Source organism: Macaca fascicularis, chromosome 15, assembly GCF_037993035.2.
Source record: "Macaca fascicularis isolate 582-1 chromosome 15, T2T-MFA8v1.1".
Taxonomy (NCBI): Eukaryota; Metazoa; Chordata; class Mammalia; order Primates; family Cercopithecidae; genus Macaca; species Macaca fascicularis.
The window spans coordinates 81,561,337-81,579,579 of NC_088389.1; the positions used below are offsets into that span (position 1 = coordinate 81,561,337).

General features: G+C 33.7%; 1 protein-coding gene across 15 annotated transcripts in view; it reads right to left on the reverse strand.

Moving 5' to 3' along the window:
* CNTLN (centlein) overlaps positions 1–18,243 on the reverse strand; it is a 369,520-nt gene that overhangs the window by 194,097 nt on the left and 157,180 nt on the right. For 12 of the 15 annotated variants that reach the window (XR_012424673.1, XR_012424672.1, XR_010581556.2 and 9 more), the window contains one exon: positions 8,813–9,007. Coding sequence is in view for 9 of the 15 variants with exons in the window: in XM_074017428.1 (XP_073873529.1) it covers positions 8,813–9,007 (195 nt within the window). In the remaining 6 variants the exon portion in view is untranslated. Of the gene's footprint in view, positions 1–4,377; positions 4,432–8,812; positions 9,008–16,611; positions 17,559–18,243 lie in introns of those variants that run through there. The other 3 variants (XR_012424675.1, XM_074017429.1, XM_065530489.2) reach the window with 3 other exon arrangements.

Sequence of the window (18,243 nt, forward strand, 5' to 3'; positions counted from 1 at the left end):
CCACACTTGCCACCTTGTTAGGCAAGCTCTTGTCTCATGAGCTTTACATTTGTTCTCTCTGCTTAGAATGCTCTTCATCAGATATCTAAATGACTCACTTCCTCTGTATTTCTTTTCAAATCTCACCTATTCAGAATGATTTCTTCTGCCACCATACACAAAAAAGCCCTATCACTCTCCATCATGCTCCATCTCATGCTGTATTATTCTTCTCCATAGCACTTATTACCGTGTCTCATGTGCTTATCAGATTGTGACCCTCTCATCTGAATGTATGCTCCATGAGCACAAAGGCCTTGTTTTGTTCCCTAACAGCTCTTCATCACCAAGAATAGCATCTAACACATAGTAGAATATCAATAAATATTTGTGGAATATATATTTAGATATATTAATTAATGGAGAGTTGTAGTTAACAGTATGATTCCTGCATTTTACTATAAATTTTATAGAAAAATATACTTTCAAATTTTCTATCTATTTATCTATCTACCTATCTATATCTATCTTCCATATAACATGACAGCCATCATTTAAACAGTCCATAACATGTACTTATTTTAAGGTCACCTCATTAGCTACATAAACATTCTCATTCAGAGAAACATGCTCAACAGTATCTATCCATTATTCATTCATGTGATTTTCAAACGCCACATATGTATGACATATACAAAGGAACAATAATAAAATTACATCAGATTTCTCACCAAAAAATTATGCAAGCCCAGTGATAATGACATGATATCTTTTCAACATTAAGAAAAAAACACACTTTTTTCTTCTGTCTGGTTTAAGACAACTGCATAAAAAACATTATAAATCTGTACTGATGGGCACACAATGTATAAAGATGTAATTTTTGACAATAACAGCGTAAAGGGCAGGTGGAGAAACAAACATACATAGGAGCAATGTTATATATTGACATTAAGTTCATATGAATTTCTATAAGATTGCTGTAAATTGTTAGTTATAATTCCCCCAGGGAAACCACTAAGGAAATAACTGAAAAATACATAGTAAAAGAAAAACAAAGGGATTAAAATATCACACTAGAAAATATTACAAAAAAGGCAGTAATGGAGGAAAAGAGGAACAAAACAGACATAACACATATAAAAAATAGCAAAATGGCAGATTTAAATCTTACCTTACCAATACAGACAGTCCTTGACTTAAAATGGTTTAACTTACGATTTTTCAGCTTTACAGTGGTGTGAAAGCAATACGCATTCAGTACACTCCTTGACTTATGATATGGCTACAACCAGATAAACCCATTATAAGCTGAAAATATTATGTTAAAAATGCACTTTCTACTTGCAATATTTTTAACTTACAATAGGTTTATCAGGACACAGCCTCATCTTAAGTTAAGGAGCATACATTAAGCCCTCAAATTAAAGGTGGACATTAGGACAGAATAAATTTTAAAATCATAATTCAACTATATGGTGTCTACAAGAGAAACACTTTAGATTAAGAGGCACATATGTTGAATGTAAAAGCATGGAAAATGATATAACATGCAAACAGTTACCAAAAGGAAGCCGTGGTGGCTATATTAATATCAGACAAGATAGACTTTAAGACAAAAATTGCCACTAAAGATAAAGGACATTTTATAATGATAAAATAATCAATTCATCAAGAAGAGATAACAATTATAAAAATACATGCACTGAACAAAAGAACCCCAAAATACATGAAGCAAAACCTGATAGAATTAAAGAGAAAAAAAGACAATTAATAATAATGGGGAAAAAAACTAGACAGAAGATCATGGAAACAGAAGACTGGAAGAACATTACAAGCCAATTAGACCTGAAAAAAACAGAATAGAACAGAAAGGAGAAATAGACAAACCTACAAGTATGGTTGGAAAAATTCAACGTATCTCTTAGTAATTGATAGAACAAGTATAAAAAATCTATACAGTTAAAAACCTAAACAACGATATCAAGAAACTTGACCTAAATGACATTTATAGAATATTTTACCCACAAAAGTAGGATACATATTCTATTCAAGAACTCAATATAGATGGGTAAAACATCAGAGTAACCATAACAGAAAAGAGAATGTGTGAACTTAAGGAAACATCAAGGTTCAAGCAAAGAGAGAAAAATCTTTGAAGATACAAAAAAGAGCTCAAAATATATATGGAATACAGTGAAAAGGTCTAATATGTGTGTAATTGGAATCTCACAACGACAAGAGAGAAAGAATGTGTAGAAGTCATATGTGAAGACATTTTTACCACAAATTTTCTAACAATGAAGAAAACCAAAACCACAGGCCAAGGCTGACAAAAGCTTTAAAAACTGAAAAATGAAGAGAAGGAGAAACACTACCACATTTACATCATATAAAAACTGCTGGAAACCAAAAATAAAGAGAAATTATAAAAAGTAAACACAAAAAGCACATACTACTGTTAAAGTTGCAACAATAAAAGACATGCCTTCTCAATACAAAATACAGAAAACAACGTATATCATTTTTAAAATAAAGAAAGAAAAGATGGTGCAAATCAACAGTTCCATCCATCTAAAAAATACTCTTCAGAAATAAAGGCAAAAGAAAGACATTATCCAAAAAATACAAAATGAGAGAATTCACTGTGAGATGAAGTCTACTAAAATAAATACTAAAAGGAGTGCTTAAGGCAAAAGGCAAAAGATCCTAGTGGGAAATACAGAATTACAGAAAAGAATAAAGGGGTTAAAAAGTGTAAAAATTCTAAATGATATTGATTTTTTACAACAACAGTATTTTATAGAGTAAAATATATGTATAATTAAAATGTAAGACAATAACAATAATTGGTGATAAGATAAACAAGTTACAGTGTATTAAGTTCCCTGCATTGTATAGAAAATGCTTTTAAAAATCAGTTAAAATGGGCTTTAAAAAGTCAAAGATTGGGAAGTTCCATTTATAATAATGACAGAGTAGATCCTATCAGAATAAATCTACCACATATGACCATTTAAACTCCAAGCAAATTATAAAACAACTACCTGAAGACAACAGAGAATGATCAAATGTAGGCAGAATCTAGATAAGAACTGATAGTTGGGAAATGGAACAGCATTGGCTAAGTTACCCATTTTGATGATTTTTACCTTAGCAAGGCTCACAACAGAAATAATATTAGGAGACTAAAATTCCAACAGAAACTTGCAAGAACTAATTAATGCCTTGAAGAACTAGAGGACAAACCACTGTCATACCACTGCAGCTACAAATTGAGGGGAAAAATTCCAGAAAAGAAAGAGTCAAAACTATGAACTCATAACTGAACTGTTCATGCATTGAGCAGACCTCTAAGCAATCTGAATAAGGTTAAGAGAACTAAAAAGCAATTCACTGCAACCCACCTGATGGGAAGCAGGGCTTGGAATTTAAATCTGATCTAATTAAAATTCTGATTCATATATTTATTTCAACACTTCCATGAGTAATACAACAGAAACCAGAGTCTCTATAACATATATTTTACAATATACACCATATAATTCCAAGTTAGAGGAAACAATATATGACCCATATTCAAAAGAAAAGGGAAAACAATAGTGATCAAACCAAAGAAGACCCAATAGATAAGGAAAATACAGATTTTAAAGGAGCTATTTTAACTATTATAACAAGGACTTATATTTGCAGAATAATTCACATAAACGACTTAAGAGCAAGTTGGACATAACAGAAATTTCAGTTAAACTGAATATAAAGTAATAGAAACCATCTAATCTGAATAATATGGATATAAAACAGTTTTTAAAAAATTAACAGAGCCAGCTGGGCGCGGCAGCTCATGCCTGTAATCCTAGCACTTCGGAAGGCCGAGGCAGGCGGATCACCTAAGGTCAGGAGTTTGAGACCAGCCTGGCCAACATGGCAAAACCTCGTCTCTACCAAATATAAAAAAGTTAGCTGGATGTGTGGTGAATGCCACTTGGAAGGCTGAAGCAGGGAATCACCTGGACCCAGGAGGCAGAGATTGCAGCGAGCCGAGACCACGCCACTGCACTCTAGCCTGAGCAATACAGCAAGACTCTGTATCAAAAAAAAAAATAAAAATCAACAGAGCTTTACTAATCTGTGGACCAACATTGAAAAGTCCAACATAAGTGAAATGGTAATGTCAAAAAGAGAAAAGAAAGAACAGGAAACAAAAATATTTGTGAAAATAATATCAAAATTTTTCTCCAATTTGGTTTTAAAATTATGAAAATCAAGAAGCTCAACAAACCGTAAGATGGATGACTATAATGAAAATCAAGCTTGGGAATATCATGGTTTAAATGCTTATAGTCAAAAGTAAAATCTTGGGGGGGGAAAAAAAGTCAAAGAAAACTGACACATTACCTTTAAGTGAATAATGAAATGAATTCCACTGAATTACCATCAGAAACTGTGGGTCTAGAGGATAGAAGAGTAAAACTTTTAGATTAAAAAAAAAAAAAAAAAAAAAAAAAAGCCAGTTAATTAATCCAAAAGGAAGGAAGAAAAAGAGAGGCAGAGGAACAAAAAACAGGATAAACAGAAAACAAATGATAATATGGTACACCTAAACCCAATCATAATTATGTTACAATTCAAAGGATTATTAACACTGCAATGAAAAGGAAGAAATTGTCAGAATGGATTATAAACAATGGGATCCAAATATATACACTTTAAATATACAGTAACCTATGTGCTGAAATTAAAAGAATGAGAAAGTTACACTTTGTAAAATATAACCATTAAAGAGAAGAATTGGCTATACTGACATCATAAAGGTACATTTCAAGCCAACAAAATACTATAGTTAAAAATGGCATTTTATAATGAGAAAGCGTTCAATTTATCAGAAAGACATAACAATCATAAATATGCATAGAACTAATAAAATAGCTTTAAAATGCATGAAACAAAAATTGAGAAAACTCAAAGGAGAAACAAAAATCTACAATTATATGGGAGATTTTAACACTCCTTTCTAAAGCAATTGATAGAAAAACTAAATACAAAAATCATTAAAGAGATAAAAGATCTGAATACTATCAAGTGCAAAGACATAATTAATAGTGATATTTAAGGAGCACTCTGCCCAGTAGTTGCAAAATACAAATTATTCTCAGGTACATATAGTACTTTCACCAAAACAATATGCTTGGCCTTAAGTCTCAATAAATATAAAAATATAGGCCGGGCGCAGTGGCTCACGCCTGTAATCCCAGCACTTTGGGAGGCCGAGGCGGGCGGATCACGAGGCCAGGAGACCCAGACCATCCTGGCTAACACGGTGAAATCCCATCTCTACTAAAAATTTAAAAAAAAAAAAAAAAAAAAATTAGCTGGGTGTGGCGGCGGGCACTGGTAGTCCCCGCTACTCAGGAGGCTGAGGCAGGAGAATGGAGTGACCCCAGGAGGCGGAGCTTGCAGTGAGCCGCGATCATGCTACTGCACTCCAGCCCAGGCGACAGACCGACAGATCGAGACTCTGTCACAAATAAATAAATTAATTATATATATATACAGTAGTCTTATCAAGTACTACCTGTGACCACAATGGAAGTAGATTAGAAGTAACAATAAAACAGTAAACATACACATATACACACACACAAATATTTCAAAAGTAAACGAGACACTTACACTCTCCAAACAGAAAATCCAAAAGGAAATCAGAAACATTTCTAAACAAATGCTTATTTATAGAAATTGAGGAGCTTATAGTAAAATTACTACAAAAAAGCAAATGAGCAAGAACATACAGAATATTCTTGAAAAAGAATAAAGTAACTTACATTACCCTCATGTCAAAAGTTACTATAAAGCTATATATATGAATAGGCATATATCTGGACTCTGTTCCATTGATTATTTTGTCAATTATTATACTAATACCATACCATCTTGATATTTTAGCTCAATAAATAAGTCTCAAATCAGGGATTGTAAATCCTCCAACTTGTTCTTTATGAAACTTGATTTTGCTCTTCTAGGTTCTTTGCATTTCCCTACAAACTTTAGAATTGATTTGTCAATTTCTTTTTTTTCTTTTTTCTTTTTGATACAGAGTCTCGCTCTGTTGCCAGGCTGGAGTGCAGTGGCGCGATCTTGGCTCACTGTAAACTTTGCCTCCCATGTTGGAGCAATTCTCCTGCCTCAGCCTCCCAAGTAGCTGGGACTACAGGCACACGCCACCATGCCCAGCTAATTTTTGTATTTTTAGTAGAGAAAGGGCTTTCACCATGTTGGTCAGGATGGTCTCGATCTCTTGACATCGTAACTCACCGGCCTCGGCCTCTCAAAGTGCTGGGATTACAGGTGTGAGACACCGCGGCCGGCCGTCATTTCTTAAAATAACAGAAAAAGCCTCCTGGGAGTTTGATTGGGATCTTTTGTCTTTTAAAAAACAAACAAACAAATAAACAACAAAAAAAAAAAAACAGAAAAACCCACCTGGGATTTTGATTGGGAATCTTTCTGTCTTTGGGGGAACAGACAGATTTCTTAAATGAAATATCAAACCAATAACTATAAATGATTAATTTGCCTAAATTAAAATTAAGAAGTGGCTGGGCGCGGTGGCTCATGCCTGTAATCCCAGCACTTTGGAAGGCCACAGCGAGTGGATTACCTGAAGTCAGGAGTTCAAGACCAGTCTGACCAACATGGTGAAACCAGGTCTATACTAAAAATTCAAAATATTAGCCAGGTGTGGTGGCAGGCGCCTATAAGCCCAGCTACTTGGGAGGCTGAGGCAAGAGAATTGCTTGAACCCAGGAGGTGGAGGTTCCAATGAGCCAAGATCGCACCATTTACTCCAGCCTGGGCAACAAGAGCAAAACTCTGTCTCAAAAAAAAAAAAAGAAGTAATTTAATTTCTGTTCATCAAACGACACCTTGAAGAAAATCAAAAGAAAAGACAAGTACACAGTGAGATATCTGCCATATATTAATTTACTAGGGATTAATATTAAGAACATATAAAGAGATTTTGAAAATCAGTAAGAAAAAATCCAGTAGAAGATTGAACAAAAGACATAAACAGATATTTCACAAAGAAGACACACACTGGCTAGTCAGTGATATGCACGTAAAAACCAAAATAAAATATTATTTTATATCTATTCAGTTGGCAATGAATTAAGAAGTCTGATAACACCAAGTGTTGAGTAGGACAGGAAACAACCAGATCTCTTTTATATTGTTGGTAGTAGTAAAACCGATAAAACCACTTTGAAAAACAGGTGATCAGTATTGTCTAAAAGTAACATTTTCATACTTTATAATCCAGGATTTCTACTCCTAGATATATAACTCACAAAGATGCATGAATGTGTATGTCAAGAAACACGTGTGAAAATGTCAACACTAATATTATCCATAACAACAAAAATGGAAATAACAAAAGTTCTCATCTAGAGATACATGTAAAAATAGTTATGATATACTCACATATAACAGAATATTTTTAAACAGGGAAAACAAAGAGCTATATCAAAAAACATGAATAAATCTTAGTAACATAATGATGAGTCAAAATTGCCTAACCCCATAAACGACACATTATATCATTTTTATGAATGACTAAACAATAACCTGTTTCCTCATAAATTTGTATATAAAACTGTTTTAAAAAAATCAAAATGATAAGAAGTTCAGTGATTACCTCTTATAAGAGAATCAAAGCACATACAAGTAGATGTAAGCCATTTGTAATGATCTAGTCTTTGGATAAGTTGGTTGAACCAAGGGTGTTTATTATAATAAAGAACTAAACAAAGCCATTAAATTAAATTGTCATATGCATACAATAGTATGTCATAACACAAATTTTATCATTGATCCAATATTGTGTACCTGAAGTCCAAAAAATGCATACAATACGGTACAATCTTAAAAACTGTTGTCGTAAGGTTGAGTAATTAGCAAGACAAATGTGGTATGTTCAAAAATTACAATCCATTTCTGAATTTAATTAATACATTATAAAATTTAAAGAAAAACTATGAGTGCCTTAAAAACACTTAAATAAATTCACAGAGATTTTTTTTAAAGATGTGTAGAGTTGAAAGTTGCCCTGAAGATTATCTAAAAAGGTGCCATTTAACATTTTCTATATGCTAAGCTCTGCACTTTACTGGCACTATGTCATTAAAGTTCATAAAAATCTATGACATAGATACTATTAATGTCAACATTTTGTTTATGAGAAAGTTTTGAATAAAAGGGCTAAGAAATGTGTTTAAGTTCACAAAGCTCACAGAGCTATAATTAATCTCAGGCTTATTTGAAACCAGATCCTACATATTTATCTATACATTTATACTACCTTCATTTACCAAAGGAAATAGTAAGAAAGGTTATATGGCCTGTCCAAAATCATGTATCAAGGTAGTGACAGAATTAGGACTACTGGATATTAAGTACCGCATACCAGGCATTATGGCAAGTACTTTATGAAACTTACTGTTAGATACTCTTTCTATTCCATTAGCTCATTCAGTTAAAAAGCCTCAAAATGGGCATGACTTATTAATTTGCTTTTCAATAATGTATATCAGCCAAATGTTTCATTACGATAACTATATTTGCTAGACCACATATTTCTACATGCATTTCTATATGAATCTGTATTGTAATATTCATGCTTACAAACAGTATAAAAACAGTATAATGCAAAACTATCTGCACACTTCTTACACTTCAATAAATGCAAATATATTTAAATTTTCATGTTTTAGTCAATTGTAGGAGATTTAATTTGATATTACACTGAATAACAGTTTTAGAAAATGTCACTCACCTGTGCTAAGTAGTCTGGATCACTTTCTTGAGATAAAGGATGAGGTGCTCCCTGTGATTCCTGAAGTTTTTCTTTTAACTTAGCATTTTCTTGCTCTTTCTGTAATAGCTGATCCTGAAGATTAACAACACTTTGCCGGAGCATAACTTCATTTGATTTTGTGGTTTCAAAACAAATATGTAACTCATTGTAAAGCTGTTTCAAAAAATATATCCAAATTATATTAATAATCAAAAAAGCTATGTGTCTGTGTGTGTGTGTGTGCGTGTATATATACGAATTGTATAAACATAGGTCTTGTCCTCAGGTTATTTTAATAGAGAGAGAAAGAAGATATAAATACAAAAAAACTAACTAAATTCTATAATAATATTTTTAATATTTAATTTAACATTTAAAATTTGATAATAATAACTAGAAAATATGTTTAAAAAAGGTGATATGTATTATTGGCCAGTGTAATATAGGAAAAGAAGGCCAAATTTCTGAGGAAGAAAATACTTTAAGCTAGCTATATTAATCATGGAGGGAATTATGACCTGAACTGAACCATGACAATATAATTGGAATTGACCAAAACCAAAAAGTCATTCTAAAGATAGAAGAAATGTGAAAAAAGTTATGTACAGTGATAGGAAAGGACAGAAAGGAGCATAAGGTATATCAGTTTAACTGGACTTAATATATACATTTGAAAGAAAACAAAATCAGTAGTATTTCATTAAGAGTTAATTAATGTTGAATTCTACATTCTTATTAAGTATAATTTAGTATCTACTGCTAGGAGGAGCAGAGGAATAGTAAGAGACAAAGTCAAGCAATAAGGCTGTAGATAGAATGTAAAGACTCTTCAATACCGGATTAAGAGGATGGACTTGTTCTGAAGGAGTTACTGAAAACCTTAAACAGTGTGAAAAGATAGAAGCAATGTTTTGAAGACTTACTGAAAACTTTAAAACCTTTTTAAGTCAAGGCAATAAGCATTCAATAAATTTAAAAGCTTATTAAAACTATGAGATACCATGACATATAAGTGCTATCATACAGAGAGTAATATAGGGTTAACAATGGTATGCCTCCAGTACTTGTGAACTTGCTTGGTACTGAAAATCCTAATGTATAATTGTGATTTAATGAGATATAATTCAATCTGTGGTAGTTGATTTACATACAGAATCTGTATGTATATCTGTGGCTGATACTAGAAAAGTGACCTAAGTGTGAAAATGTGTGAGTGTGTAGTGTGTGTGAGTGTGTGTGTGTGTGTGTGTGGTTTTAAAGGCTAACAGTAAAATCTTACAATAAGAACAAAACCCCCAAGTGTAAAATCTCAAAATTATGTAAATGCTATGATAAGTTTTTAGCTTTGCTCATTTAATTAAAGATACAGAACATCTTCCATCAGTTTGCCTTGCCTCATGGGAAGAAACTTACATACATAAGATTGTAAAGCTTTAGTTCATCTAGAAACCTAGGATTTGTGTACATTTCTGTATGCATGTTATACCTCTGTTTTTTAAATTTAAGATTTAAAAAGGCTTGTAAAAACCTTTCATTAATACATCTCCTGAAACATAATTTGTCACAAAAATAAGACCCTCCAAAGTTCCACTCCACTGGCATATAATTAGCTCAATATATCTTTTATCTTTTATTTTTTAAAAAATGTATCTCTGGCTGGGCATGGTGGCTCATGCCTATAATCCCAGCACTTTGGGAGGTCAAGGCAGGCGGGTCACCTGAGCTCAGGACTTCGAGACCAGCCTGGGCAATATGACGAATCCCCGTCTCTACCAAAAATACAAAAAATTACCCGGGCGTGGTAGCATGCACCTGTATTCCCAGCTACTTGGAAGGCTAACGTGGGAGGATCACTTGAGCCCAGGAGGTCGAGGCTTCGGTGAGCCAAGATTGTGCCACTGCACTCCAGTCTGGGTGACGTGGGGAGACACTGTCTTTAAAAAAATAAAATTATCTATCTATATTATTGTGGAGATATTTAAAATAATCCACTTCAATTTATAGCCAAAGTCTAGGCAATTTTTTAAAAGAACAGTGTTGCCTATATGATTTATAAAAAAATTTAGAACATCAATTGATATTTTCCCTTCCCATTACCTTTATACCAAGGAGCATGTCCAATGTCCTTTCCACAGCTAATACCATCAGATATTCTAGGAGGGAAGAAAGAGTAGGAACCTGCCAGCTTTCAGGGACAATGAAGAGTTCAGAGTGCCTACTTGTACTGTGCTGCTGCTCTCATGACTAGGTTCAGTGTAGAAAAGAAAAAAGCAAACCCTGGACACAAAAGCTAACCTGGCTAGGGAGAGATGAAGCTATGATGAGTAAGGGTCTTCTCTTCACTGCACAGTCACTTTTTCAATGAAAATTTAACCACTTCGTAATCTCAGGTGCTTTGTTTACACTAACCAATATTTACCCCATCAGTATAAATTAATCCCTCTGAGGTAAATAATAGAAAATATTATTAAAGAATTCACATATTTCAAAAATTTGAGAATCTCATGGACACTGGTAAGTGCTGACAAAGAAAACTACATAACTTCCGTCCTAATGACCAAGGTACAGGCATGATGCTAGGGTATGGTCAGGATTGAGGACCAATTTACTGGCCTCTAGTGCCAAATTTGTGGTATACCTTACTCTTGGGTGCCACATCTTGGTACCTTCTTCCACAAATATAAGGCTCTAGGCCGATTCATTCATGGAAGAAGGCTCTATCTTAATTTATCTCCTCTCGTCTAACTACTGCCTTGCTTCATAAAATAGAGGACTGGCCAAGCACGTTGGCTCATGCCTATAATCCCAGCACTTTGGGAGACTGAGGCCGGCAGATCACCTGATGTCGGGAGTTCAAGACCAGCCTAACCAACACGGAGAAACCCTGTCTCTACTAAAAATACAAAATTAGCCAGGCATGGTGGTGCATGCCTGTAATCCCAGCTACTCAGGAGGCTGAGGCAGGAGAATTGCTTGAACCCAGGAGGCAGAGGTTGCAGTGAGCTGAGATCACACCATTGCATTCTGGCCTGGGCGACAGGGAGAGACTCAAACTAAAAAAAAAAATAAAATAGACGACTAATAGCACTCTTCTTGTGTTCTCTACTTTGCTCTCTCTGACATGCAGTTTAAGCAGGTGCATTCCTATTCAGAAGTTGCCTTGACTTGATGTGATATGACTAGGTGGGTAAGACTACACTGGTACAAACTCTGTCTTGCACTGAATATCCATCCTTCCAAGCAGCGGGTGAAAAAGAACTGAGAAAGCCCAGAACAAATTAGATCAGCTTTGCTCTAGGTTTTGGAACAAACTCTTATCTTATTCCTTAGCTTACTCCAAACATACATCTCCTACTTGCCTGTTTTCTTTATTGGCTGACTGGATTTCACATATTTAATAGTAATGAGATCACTCAGTTGTGAACTTAGAGTACAGGAAGCAAAGATAGTCCTCCAGCCATTTTTAACTCTAGGCCTCAGTCCAGCAGTAAACTTCATTAAAACAGCCTTCAACAAGGTTAAATCTAGCTTTATTTCTAAAGTGTTTTTTGGTGACAAGACCTCAGGGTAATAAAATGTTTATTTCTCTAGGAGATCCTGCAAGAAGGCAAAAGCTTAGGATGTTCCAGTGCCCTGGGTAGATTCCATCTTATTCTCATTCCATTAGTAAGAGTAGAGTAAAAAAACACAAAAACAAAAACAAAAAAACACACACACAAAAAAACAGTGCTCAAGTGAGTAAATTAGGCAATATGATAAATTCATTCATCTGCATTGCTTTAGGCATACTGAGTTATATTCTTCCCTATTAGCAAGAAGAGTCCTACAACAGTTTTCAGAGAGGCTCTTTTCTCTATAATTTATTTCCTCTAATAATCCAAAAAGTTCAAATGGATCAGAATTTTTTTGTAAGATTCTGGCCTATAAAAATGTAATCATGTATTACATTATATGCTTTAGAAGTATCAATCATTATAATTCATAAGCAATATATTATCCTTACTATTCTTCATGCTATTTTCTATTGAAGACATTAAAGTGAAAAAGGTTAAAAGGATCTCCAGGGGACAGAAAGCAAGTTAGAAATAAGACCTTATACTCCAACTCCTTTAATTTTCAGGGGCCTAGACTGAAGAGCCCCTTTTCAAATATTTTATTAGTGTTAAAGAAGTAAATGATATCTTATGTATCTTAACAATTTTGAAAATGTATATGTTCTGTTACCCAATGATACTAATTTAAGAATTGAAATCATCCAAATCTAGTAAATATACTATAGCATTCCCTCAGTATCCACAAGATTGTTTCCAGGACCCAACTGGATAACAAAAATCTGCAAATGCACAAGTGCATTATATAAAATGGCATGGTATTTGCTTATAACCTATGTACATCCTCCTGTATACTTTAAACCATCTCTGGATTACTTATAAGATGGAATTTTCCCAGTGGTTACAATGTAAACACTATGTAAACAGTTACTATACTCTTTTTGTATTAATTTTTATTGTTGTACTGCTATTTTTTATTTTTTTCCCAAATATTTTCGATTCATGGTTGAATCCGTGAATGGGGATATGCCCTGTGGATACAGAGTACCAACTGTATTTGCAACACTGACTGAAACAATAAATTCTTCAAGTGAAAACTGTACTATTTATAGCCAAAAATGAGAACACTAATTTAACATGTAATTTCATATGCTAACTCCTTATTTTCCCTCTTTGTTAAGTTTGAGTAATATTGTCACTAAATAGAACAAAAAGTTATAAAATACATGTTAGTACCCCAACCATGTTTGATGGTCTAGAAATCATAAATGCTGATATAATTCCCTATCAATATTTAAATCATACACATATATAAATGATGTGCAGACATACAAAAATATTAAAAATTATATGAATGGCTACATGCTCAGAGGAAGAGAACACATTAGATTACTTTTATTTATCTTGGTAGGTGTTTTCTCCTGGAAAACTCTTCCACACTAAATGTTTGGTAGACTTGTGTATGACACTGATGATTCGTTATGGAGAGCTCTGGGACAATATGACTCACCTCTGTGCTCAAAACCTTTTTCAATTTTCTTTCTTTACCTTTGTCTCCCCTCCTCAATTCCCACATCCTACCACTTGGGACAATTGTTTTTATCTTTTCAAATAATTAAACAGGTATTATGATACAAATCTACGTAATAAATGAGAGAAAGAATGGGGAATGGAAGGGCAAGGAAAAGGGGTGAAGAATTGAGAGAGAGAACGGAGGAAACAAACTTCATTAGAAACAGTAAACTAAGATCTGATTCTTAAAGAAGTTTAATATGAATTGAAGACAAATTGTTAGTGTAATATTTTTAATTCAGCTCATCTAAGTTTTAGAGCTAAATCCCAATTATTATTCAAAAATATTAAAATGAATCTATGTGAAAATATGTTTGAAATTTTGAGTAAATAATTTCATCTCATTATTGCAAGGATCATTATTCAAATTGAAAAACAATCTAAAAATATGTGTAGACAAGGAATAAAGACAATACATATAATGCTCCAGAATAAAAATGAATAATCTGATATAAATGAATACTAAAGTCTGAACAATAGCACACCTGACAAATAAGGCAATGTGATCATTCCCAAATTTTAAAATCCTGCACTACACAACTAGTACATTTTTGAAGAGAAAAAATAGCGTTAGTAAAAAATCTTCAGAAGCTCAAAAAGTTAAAGTGTGAGGTAATAGCAAGATAAAAGAAACCAAATGTATACAATCAGGAGGAACAGTGGCTAGAGAATAATGATGGAAGCCCTTTTCAAAGAGAAAGGTAACTGCTATACTCTGGTCACCAAAAAAAATGCAATGAAATCTTTTGAATAACATTTAACTTAGATATCAGAACAAATATTCCAACATTAGAAATTATTAGGTGTTGAAAAAATTTGGATGAGAATGGATAATGCAAGTTTGTAGAATCTGTTTACCGAGGCTTTTAAGGATAAGATCTCATCTTTCCATTTACAACTGAACTATACTGTGGGCTTTATAATGAAGTTTAAGAATTGCATTCTGGACCCAAGATTACCTAGATCTGAATTCTACAAGTGTAGCTGTTTGACTTTGGACAACACTCTAAGCTTAAGTTACCTGATCTATAAAACAGGGATAAAAATAACAATACCACATCAGGTTGGTGCGAGGCTTAAAACAATAAGGCAAAAGCCTTATTGCCAGTGCCTGATACACAATAAGCTAAAACATATTAACTATTATTATTATATGGTTACTAGGAGCAACTTACATTTTTATCTCGATTTATATAATATGTTTCTAAAATAATTTGTGTAAATGGAAACTCAGATTCTCCCTGGCTTATAGTACAAATTGACATTCTGTCTTTATAAGTGTGATCTAACTGGAAGGACTTCTCACTCGTATTTTGTTTCTCCACATTTTTCACCACTGCAGAACCATTCATCCACCCAAAGTCAAACATTAAATGGACTAGAGTAATATTTAAATTAAAATAGAAACATCACCATAAAGTTTTAAAATACAATTATGATTTTTAAATTGCATTATCCAAAGTGGGACATCATAGCATGCAATGTCTCAAAGTTCAGTAACTTAACATTTACTGATCATGTAGTAGGCAGGTCCCCTTAGAATCCATGACCCCCATACATACTTATCACAGGATAATTTTAAAAGGGTATGTTATGTATGAACTAATTAAAAGTGAATTGGGCCAGTCGCAGTGGCTCACACCTATAATCCCAGCACTTTGGGAGGCTGAAGCAGGTGGATCACCTAAGGTAAGGAGTTCGAGACCAGCCTGGTCAACATTGTGAAACTCCGTCTCTATCGAAAAGTACAAAAATTAGCTGAGTGTGGTGGCACATGCTTGTAGTCCCAGCTGCTGGGGAGGCTGAGGTGGGGGAATTGCTTGAACCTAGGAGGCGGAGGTTGCAGTGAGTCGAGATTGGGCCACTGTACTCCAGCCTAGGTGACAGAGTGAGACCCTGTCAAAAAACAAACAAGCAAAAAAAGTGAATTGCACATGGTTAATATGATGTTATAGCTTCATAAAATGAAGTCTTCCCTGGGTGGGTAGGTCAGTGCGTGTGTGCGTGTGTGTGTGTGTACATATGTGTAATTAATACACTCTAATGAATAGTAATAGTCTGAACTGACAAAGAAATGTTTATTGCAGTTTTATTTACAAGAGTAAACAAATAACATATATAACCAACACTAGAAAAATAAATTATATGACCGTCTAAAATAGTTATATGTTATGATTTAAAATATAATGTTAAAGTGAAAAATATTAGTGTGCCTACAGATATGTTAAGATGCATTTTTAAAACTGAAATATTCAAAATGTTCACAGTATTTGCCTCTGGGAGATGGAATTATAAAATACTTTGCTTTTTAAAATAACTATATATAGCTACCAAAACAATTGTAATGTCTACTAACTGTAGACAAAATTTATAAAGAATAAATAAATAAGGAAAATACTTTCAAATTGAGTCTAGTTGAGGATACTAATGAAAACTGTATGAACAACTACAAGCATCTAAAATAACTTCAAAATTAAAATACTACACTGGGAGGTACAATTTCAAAGTGAGTATCAAATTAAGTATCAGTGAACCCCCTACTCCCACGCTCCCCAAGGTAATGTTTGAGAAACAAAAACAAAAGAAAAATGAAATTCAATCTAGAGAAAGAAATGACAAAAAATAGACTAAACACAAGGAAAAGTAAGCCAATGATTTGAGGTTAGTACATCTCAGTTTGTTCTCTTTTATTTTTTTTTCTGCCTCAACACTATTCACAAACACAACATACCCCCAACATTTACATCTCTCATTTTCTATAATGATTCTTGGAAGAGATAAACAGAATCCTAGAAGAAAAGTGTTTAAGGTTCCAAAATATACCCCAGATTACAATTTAGTTGACGGCAAGTTCGCCAAATAGGGGCATATAAGCTCTACTTCTGCAAATTTAGTAAAGACATACACTAGGGAATTTATGGTTGGAACTAGTTCATTTGGAAAAGTTATTAGAAATTAATTTGTCTCTTTGATATCTTATCTTCTCAGCAAAGTATTACTGGTATGATACCAACAAGGAGAGTTTTCTTTATCCTTAGTCTTGGAACAGGCCCCCAGTTATGCTCCCATATTTCCCTCTACTACTATTACAACATACATCATTCTTTTATCACTTCTGCCATTTAATGTCTGCTATCAACTAATTTTAAACTGTAAAAGTTGTAGAATAAAGGAAGTAAAATGGTATCTATGCAGAAAACTGGGTGGGAAAGCTTTCAGCCACTGGAAGAAAGTTGAAGGTTAAATATCTGTTATATTCAAGGAACAACAACATGGTCTGTGTTACTGGAGTGAATAAGAAGAGAAGGCAAAGATGAGATCAGAGAGATAATGTAGTCAGAACATGTAGGGTCCCACAGGTTGTAGTAAGAACTTAGGTTTTTTATTTTTAATGGTGTGGGAAACCATTGGAGAGACTTGAAGAGAGCAGTGATCTGATTTGACTCACAAAGTTTTGGCAACAATATCCTGGCACCTATGTCAAAAGGCTTAACATCAGAACAAAGAAACCTGCAAGTTATTGCAATAATTCAGGTAATACATGATAGTGTCCTCGACAGAATGGTGACAGCAAGGTGATGGGAAGTAGTCAAATTCTGCACCTGTATTGAAAACATAAAAGGCAACAGTTTTGTTTCGAACACTTTCAGTGTGAGATGCCCATTAGGTATCCAAGTGAAGAGACATTAGGTAGGCAATTAGATATACTCTTTCCTAAAGTACACCAAAGAGATCCAAGGTATATAAACAAATTTACAAATTTGGGAATCATCAGCCTATAGACACAGGTAGAGCATCCAAATTCCAAAATGTGAAATGCTCCAAAATCCTAAACATTTTTGAGCACCAGTATGATCCTCAAAGGAAATGCTCACTGGAGCATTCCAGATTTCAAATTTTCAGCTTTGGGATGCTCAGCCAGTAAATGAAATGCAAATATTCCAAAATCCCAAAAGCTCAAAATGTGAAACACTTCAGGTTTCAGGTTCCAAGCATTTCAGATAAGGGATATTCAACCTGTAGTATAATTTTGAAAGTCAAGGTGATTAGATAAAATCACTTAGGGTGTGAGTATAAACAGCAAAAAAGGGAGAGATCCTAAGAGTGAGGCCTGGGACATTTTAACACTTACAGGACATGGAGACTGGGTAGGACCAGAAAGAAATTAAAAAGGGACAGCTAGAAACTGAAGGAAGAAAACCACCCAATTATAGTACACTGGAAGCCAAGAGCGGAAAAAAAAATGTTTCAAAGAACAGAAAAAAAATATTTCAAGCAACAGAAAGT